Source organism: Triticum aestivum, chromosome 5B (genome assembly GCF_018294505.1).
Source record: "Triticum aestivum cultivar Chinese Spring chromosome 5B, IWGSC CS RefSeq v2.1, whole genome shotgun sequence".
Taxonomy (NCBI): domain Eukaryota; kingdom Viridiplantae; phylum Streptophyta; class Magnoliopsida; order Poales; family Poaceae; genus Triticum; species Triticum aestivum.
In genome coordinates this window covers 712618860-712627312 of record NC_057807.1, presented here as the reverse complement: position 1 = coordinate 712627312, position 8453 = coordinate 712618860, and the positions used below count along the sequence as shown (strand labels likewise).

Sequence of the window (8453 nt, the reverse complement as noted above, 5' to 3'; positions counted from 1 at the left end):
CGACCGCCTGCACGCCATTCTCACCACCTTCCACCTCCCTCCTTCTTCGGATATACTCCCTCCATCCGGAAATACTCGTCGGGGAAATGGATGTATCTAGACATATTTTAGTTCTAGATACATCCAATTTCATCTATTTGTGCGACAAGTATTTCCGGACGGAGGGAGTGCTACAAGGAGGGGGAGGAGGAGGCGTCGAGGTCCTGCACTCCACCTGCCACCGGATACTCCATATGTTGCCCGTGGAAGAAGTCGATGATGATCAACATGAATTCTGCTTTCTGCAGTAAGTTTCTGTCTATATATCTTGCTTATTACGAATTAATTAGTTTCATGTATGTCCACTAACCAATCAATCAATCAGGGAGTACAGGGACGAGAAGGTGCTGCTGCAACATGGAGAGGAGGAGGAGGAGGATCCAATTCCAAGCAGCCCCGAGATGATTGATGTCATTTCATTCAATAGCTTGATCCAAAAGATCTTAGATATCGCACCTTCAATAGCTCCCATCCACACAGATCTCTTTGTTATCTGCCAAGCTGGTTTACAATCATTTATCTATAAATTAGATAAATTCAATCTCATGGATTCGAGTGCGATTGAGCATGCAAGGTCGGGAATAAGAATGTTAGAGAGAGACGACGACGACGACGACAGGCCTCTCGAACCGCATTACGTTGTACCTGCAGATGAAGGCCGTCCCTACATGTTGAATGACGAGCCGCCTCCACAGTGGCACTTTGTCCGTGGTAGCAGCTCGGAACTATATGCTGTCTCGTGCATAGAAGATGGCATGCGCGTGGTTGATCTCGACAAGAGACGGCACACTTTTGCGTCACGGCCTGTTGATCCGTTTGTTATGGCCATCCGACTTGGTGGGTTTACCGTTGCTCTTACTGAATACTGATACCCTTCAATTTACCAACTCAAGGCTTCTCCTCGTGGATCCACCTCATGGTCATGGGTGCGCTGCGAGGCAGATCAATCTCATGTTCTTGACAGGAAGATCAAGCTGTCTGGATACGCGACACTAGGCGATGATTCATTTCTAGTCTGTGATGCCATCACATGCTCGTGCCTTGTGTTTGACCTCGGTGCCAAGCGGTGACATGTTGTCATGCCTTGGGTTGACCTACTGGGAGAACATACTGTTGGAAATGTGACCAATTTACCAAATAATTTTGCTAACGCAAATACTAGATAAAGCATGACTAAAATAGCAAATATAAAGCAAGTCATGCAATCTGACAGAGAGAAGGTAAACATCGTCTGCATATATGAACTTGAGCTAAACACATCTAGAACACACACTAGATGAAGTTGCTTATATGACATAGAACCTAACATATGTAGGACAGAAACTAGAGCCAAGAACTGTAGCAGGACTTCTAACAGAAAGGAGAAGAACGCGTACGGCACAGCAACAACAGAAGCGCTGGACTTGGGGTCGGTGTCCTCGCCTGCCATGTCGTCGAGGAGGTCATGGACGTCGGAGAAGAAGTCGTCGTTGGGAAAGTAGTCGTCGGCGACCGGATCGTCCGTGATGAAGCAGCCAGTAGTCGCGCTGAGCACTCCCCAAAAACCTTATCACCCTTCTCCCGTACACGACTCAAAAGGTGCGGTCCCCTGCAGAGTTGAAAAATTAGCAGGAACTTACCACTACTAGATATCTCATTATAACCGAGGCTGCAATTACCATCGACTATTTCAGCTCACCGTTGGATAAAATTATAACTGACGGTACACCATTGGCCATTTTCTGTCGGTTATTCTTCTTCGGCCATTACACTAATAACCGACGGTACGGCCGGATACGTTTCTGGCCAACAGTTATAATCCAACAGTGAGCCGTTCAAACACGCAAGACGAGTAGCATCTCAAAGTTAATACATAGATAGAAAAGAAAACATCACTACATTTATATCCGTCTATCCCAAATACTATTCACATAGGACCATCTTACAATTTGCCCTGCATAATGGTACTCAAGATTTGGGGGGGGGGGGGGGGGGGGGGGGGGGGGTTGACTTGTTGGTTCATGTGGTCATACATTCTTGGCCCCTCACAAGTTTTTTCTTGGGTTCGCCCCTGGCACAGGAACTATCATCACTGAGGCCTCGGACGACCCTCCGGTCTCAAGGCCTGGCGCTCTCCTCTTCACCGGCCCCCAACGCCGCCCCGCATCACCATGAGCGAGGGCGACGAGTTCTTCATGCCTTCTTCCCTGATGACGAGCGAGTCTAAGTTCGACTGGTTGCGGCGCTCGTGTGACCTGGTTCATGCTTCGTTGGCATCGTGGCTCCCCAATCTCGGGATTTGGTTAGGTGGGTGAGGATCTGCCATGTATCCATCTCTTGTTTTGACAAATTGTTGAGTCTATCAAGAACCTCGCCGTCATGTATTTCATATTCCTTGTGCCTTGCCGTCCAAATCGCCTAGTTCCTTGGTCCTAAGGAGGCTCCAACAACATTTTTCTTTCGATTCTTTGACGCCCATCATGTTTAATTTGTGTCAATTTAAACTGTACGTCTATTGTGTGGTGAAGACGAGCTAACACGAACCAAATACAGCGGTCTCCGACGTGCTGCCTGCACGTTCAGTGTCTAAACACGCGGAGCCTGCTGAGAGCGTGAAAATAACAAGCAAGCTAGTTGATCCTACATGCTCCGATCCGAATGAGAACCTATATGTCTTGATTAATTACACGTATGCAATGATCATTCATGACTCATTCGCTTGAGAACCTCGCCGCCATTGCACGTATGAGAAACTATATGTCTTGATCCGAATGAGAAACTATATATCTTGATTCATTGCATGTATGGAATGATCATTCACGACTGATTCGCGCGCTGGTTGGCTATCAATTATACACAGCGAGCTAAATTAGCTTTAGCTAGTTTGATATACATAGAGTAAAACAGAATCCTGAATCTGTTCCAACTTTTTTTTTGCAAATAGATAGTGTTGTCCTGAATTTCAGTAAAACAGAGTCGAATTATCTTTCAAGATACCATAACCGACCACGGCCATCAGATTCCAGTTCAAACATCCCGTAAAATCCTTTAGCACGTGTACTACCTCTGAAGCTCTACACTGCTTATACTTTTATATGGTTTTAATAGAGAAAGATCTCGGTTCCTTAGCTGAAAAATATATAAATCTGGTTTGCATTCGTGATGCTAACTAATGAGGAACAAAATCTGGGATTCAGGGCTTTCCACCTCTTCAACGAGGCTCTGCTCGCCAGGCAGGCATGGCGCTTACTCACTAATCCTCATAGCTTGTGTGCGCAGGTGCTTAAGGCTTGCTATTACCCGGAGGGCCGCCTCGAGGACACGTTCTTCTTGGGGAACGCTTTCTCTACTTGGTAGGGCATCCAGTACGGCATCGAGCTCTTGAAAGAGGGCATTGTTTGGCGTGTTGGCGATGGGCATATCATTCGCATCTGGCGTGACCGCTAGCTGCCTACTGAGCCGTCGCGTCAACCCATCACCCAGCAAGGAACCTGCTGGCTCAGGAGAGTTCTTGAGCTTCTCGGCTAGGCCGTCAATTGGCATTTGGACCTCCTCTGACGCCATTTCCTAACTCCGAACGATGATGCGATCAGTAGCATTCGCACATCGCCTCGCTTCACTGGCGACATCATTGCATGGGCGCCCGAGAAAAACGGTATCCTCACCGGTTATTCCACCAGTGCCTAGCCATGGACGAGCGCGAGTGTCCATTGGCAACAGCCACGAGCAGGGCACCAGATGGTCGTCGAGCCATCTGAAGATCATATGGGGGTGCCCTGCTCCTCCAAAGGTACGCGTGTTCGCATGGAGAATTGTGACCAACTCGCTGGCCATTTCCAAACGATCTGGCCTCATCAGTAGCTCCAGACGGCCCGGCCTTGTTGGTAATCCCCTTCCGAGTACATCTCGAACCGCCGGCACTTGTCACCAACGAGCACAAGATGATTTTGGCGGAGGTCGACCATGTGCTCCTCATAGACGCATTCTGCCTCGGGGGGAGTTTGTGGCGGCGCCTGTTGATTGGAAGTGTCTGATGGGGTGCGGGGTAGCTAGAGTCGTTCCCCGTTCGCATTCTTCATCAACAATGTACAACCTTGAAATATTCTTACATCATCCAAAATTCTTGAGATGTATGGCTGCAAGTGTAAGTGCTACGGTACCCAAATTCTTCTAGAGTAAAGTAATGGCTGAGCCACCTCGATGCACCCATGCTACACCCACGCAAGAAAAACATCCCAAAACATTTCGAAAAAATCTAAAACTTTGTAGAAATGATTATCAACAAATGTTAGAGAGGCTTGCCAAGTTTTGTGGTCAAATGACATCCGAGGAGAACTGTACAATTTTTATTTTATTTTTTGCAAATTACATCATCCAAATCTACTCGCTGGTTACTAAAGCAATCCTCTGGTTTGGTCCAATAAAAAGGTATTCACATTAAATCGTCCATAGTTGGAAGGTTGCATGACAATAATTTGCTACCCTCGAACGGCTAAAATGTAATAAAAGATAATGGAGTAATCAAATGTGGGTGTATTAACATAAGTAGTATGTAATATGTACATACGGTGCAACCGCAAGGAACTGAAACAATCAATCTGCTTTGACAATCGGATCCGATCATATATATAACAAAAGATGCTTATATTTCCCCAAAAAGGTTGGAAGGAAATAACTGAACGATTACTGATTCGAGCAAGCGACACACACCTAGCTAAGCCTGCAGATCAAGATGGAAGCATGCAAGATTTATCATTGCAAGAAGAGGTGCCACCAGGATGCAGAAAACCGATCCCTGCTTACTCGTACTGACATAAAAGGAATATTTTGTTGCATGGAACCAACCTTGACATGACATCAAATTAGGAAGATTTTCTGTCAGCTCAGCGCGCGCTCACACACACGGATATATATATATTTTAACATGAATGCATCATAATTTTACATTCCATAAATTTTATCTTATTTCATACATAAAAAGAGAACGTAAGAAAATATATAATCACCATGGCTGAGAAAATAAAATGCACGCCTTAATTTGTGGCCTCAACCTCCATGGCTGCTGACTGAGATTGAATCATGTCCTCGATCCATGACCCAACAATGGACTGAAGATCAGACAAGGCACCAACCCCAGCTTGCACCACACTTGTATTCCTCCTGAAACAAAAATACGCACCTGCATGGTCAATGACAAGGAACAGCCAACCAAAACGAACCAAGGCAATGAAGAAAATGATGTGCACCTCCTCTGCTCCTTGCACACAGCTTCACTGAACTCCATTAGAGCCGCTATTACCTTAAACCCAGATATTGGATCCTTTATACCCCGCAATATGCTAGAGTAGGCCTTAAACAATCCCTCTATAAGCGGGTCACCATACTCAACCTTACCCACTTCTGAAACATGAGCACGATATTTTCCGTTGTTGGCGGCTTCTTTAAGCATGTTCATAACAGTCTCTAGGTACCTCTCAAAATTCCTGCCGATGGCAAGGGCGATCTCTCCAAAGCATGCCACAATTGAAGGTATAAGAGCCACATCATCTGACATGCCTTTGTAAAGAACGTCCATGATTTGATCAGACCATGGCACCGCCACTTTATCTCCCAAGACATGGCAGATATCACACATCACATGTAAATAAGTTGGAGAGAGCCGCTTCGCAGTAAAATGCTGCAAGAGCATAGGCATGTGTTCCCCAAAATCCGGACCGATGGCATGAGCAAGAGCACCAATGGCAAGGGCTGCTTTATGACGTGCACCAGGACAGTCGCTGCTGGTTAAGACACGGCACAATAGCAGCAATACATATTGAGCAGAGTCCCTAAGTGCAGATCGTTCGATTATGTCCCAGCTGCCCATCTTCTCGATTATTAGCTGAACTAGACCACACAGCAAAAACTCAAGAAGGCCACGATTCATCTTGCTGTCACCTGATGAAATTACTACACCGTCATGATTGACCACGACATTCAATCTTCTAAGGATTCTAGGCATTACGACTCTAATAGCTAGGGAAGCTTCAAATTCTCTTGTGCTACCGACTCTTACAATCTCACTCAATGCTTCATAAGCAGATGCACATGCTGGAAGCCCCAAAGGGGTAGGTTCCGAAGCAGAAAGCAGAGCGTCAATAACAGGCTCAACAAAAGGTGAAAGCTCTGATGAGTTCGACTTTGACTTTGATTGTGCATCTTCGTCGTAACCTAGCGCAAGATAATATATAGCTCCACAGACTTTGTCAGACACTTCTGAAACATCTTTAGTACTCTCTATCAGCACATCCATGATCCGAGGAAGGTTTGCATTTGTTACGATTCTATTTGAACTAGCTTGAGAATGCCGAAGCTCAAACACCCGCTGGAGTGTTCTTGCGGCGGTTTCTCTTACCTGCATGTTTGGATCTTTCATCATGTCAAGCAGCAGATCGATCACGGGAGCGAGTCAAGAGAGGGACCTTCTAGGATAAAACCTAATGCAAACGTGGCTGCCTTGCGACTTTGCCAATCTGACGCTATGATGTTAGCCCCAAAAAACCGCATCACGGGAGGGACAATTGCATCCCCGATACTTTTAGCGGCAAGGCCTAGGCATTCCATAGCACTTGTGGATAGGTCTTTTACCGAGAAAGGCTTTCGCCCCGCTTTATATATAAAGCATGTGGATAGGTCTTTTAAGCTATCATCTTCGTCTTGCTTTAACAGTGTTTCTAGAAGAAGTGGGGCAAGTGCAGAGAGGGGCTTGCCAAGAAAGCCACAATCTAGAGCGACGACATCATCATCGTTGTCATCATCATCATCGCGCATGTAGTATTGTAGCCTAATCTCTCTTTCACAAGCAGCGCTCCAGAACTCAATAGAAGCAAGCGCAACAGATTCCACACCTCCTTTGAAAGCTTGGGTTGTAAGTCCAAGTATGGTTTCCATGTAGGGCTCTAACTTGGTGTGATCTCTGGATGCAATCGCAGCAAGGCACTCGAACGTCGCCTGCCTGAACTCCGTTTCTTCGGATTTAGCAGCATTGAGGACCGCGGCCATTATACGGGTTCCCTCATCATCGTCTTTACATATTCTCCAAACTTCATACCATAGAACGTTACGTAGAGCTCGAATTGCCGCGAGGCGGACATCGCGGCTTATGTCGTCCTCCACGCGGCTCGCCTCCACGATGAGGAAATTGAGAACGTCGTCAACCTGATCCGGCTGCAGGTACTTGTGCCTATCCTTGAAGACATGCTCCAGCGCCTCCAGGGCGGCCTGCTGCTTTAGAGGCGGCACGCCCTGCCTTTGTGCCGCGTTGCCCAGCAACCGGCCAAGGAGGTCCGGCCAGTCCCCGATGAACTCGAGCTTTGTGATGACCTGCGACGAGGTGCGCCTGGCGTCGGCGACCGGAGATGCTAGCGCCGTCATGAGCGACGACTCCTTGATGGTGGATCGGATGGATGGATCAAGGCTCAACCACCGGTGGACGAGTGGATCATTGATCGGGTGTACGTTGCCATCAGAGGAACCCAGCGAGTCCTTGAGGATGGTGCCGGCGAGCCTCCTGGACTCGGGTGGGCTGTGGTCGCTGGAGAGCTCCGACGACAGGCGCAGGAGGAAGCCGGGTAGGTCGTGCTCCTCGAGCCGCTTGAGTTCGGCCTCTGCCACCGACCTTATGCCGTCGTCGTGGTGCTGAGCGTCCAGCAGAAGCTTGGTGATATCCATGTATCTGCAGCAAACATGGATCGAGTAGTAAGCACAAGTCGATCGTCGGTTAGCAAAAGCAAAAGCTGTAGGGAAGTGATGAACACGTACGTACGTACTGCAAATCCAAAGCGGACGGTGAAGTCAATAGAGGACGGCGGCGGCGGCGGCGGCGATTATGGACGCGAGAGACCGATCGCCGTCGGTTGAGTTCGGGTCGCTCATCAGAAGGCAAGATGAGGTCGGTTGAGTCCTGGGCCTCCTGGCCCGCCTAATATATAACGCAGTATGCCTCGTAAAGGGACGTGTGACGGCCTAAGCCCAGGTCAGGGTGGACACGGTCCCTGACCTACCCAGAGTTTGGACCGGCCGCCGGCGGTCCGGACCGGACCGGGACCGGACCGACCAACCTGGCGGTCCTGTTTTTAGAGACCGGACCTGTGGCGGCGAAGCTGGAGCCGGACCGAGCGGACCGGCCAACAACCATCGGCGGTGACGTGCACTGCAGCGGCGAGGTGGGCGACGTGCAAGGGTAATGCGGCAAGGAGGGCGACGTGCAGTGGAAGTGCGCTGGGTGGCACGGCTGTTGTTTGATTGATTTTTTATGTAGCCATGAACCAGCACACACGATGTAGTATTTCTTAGCAGTTTCTCTGTTGCATGCAAGTAAGGGCATATAGAATAAATAATGAGGTGAAAGAGAGAGCTCATAAGAAAAGACTTGTCTTCTTTTAGCATAATATATG

At 48.1% G+C, this 8453-nt stretch overlaps 1 protein-coding gene across 1 annotated transcript; it reads right to left on the bottom strand.

The window, feature by feature from the left end:
* Positions 1-5183: 5183 nt before the first annotated feature.
* Positions 5184-7943, bottom strand: LOC123117895 (importin subunit beta-1-like). The gene is made up of 2 exons (XM_044538562.1): positions 7819-7943; positions 5184-7732 (listed from the first exon to the last, which is right to left on the bottom strand). Exon 2 carries the CDS (start codon positions 7726-7728, stop codon positions 6454-6456), a length of 1275 nt encoding a protein of 424 aa, XP_044394497.1. The 5' UTR covers positions 7729-7732; positions 7819-7943; the 3' UTR covers positions 5184-6453.
* Positions 7944-8453: the final 510 nt, after the last annotated feature.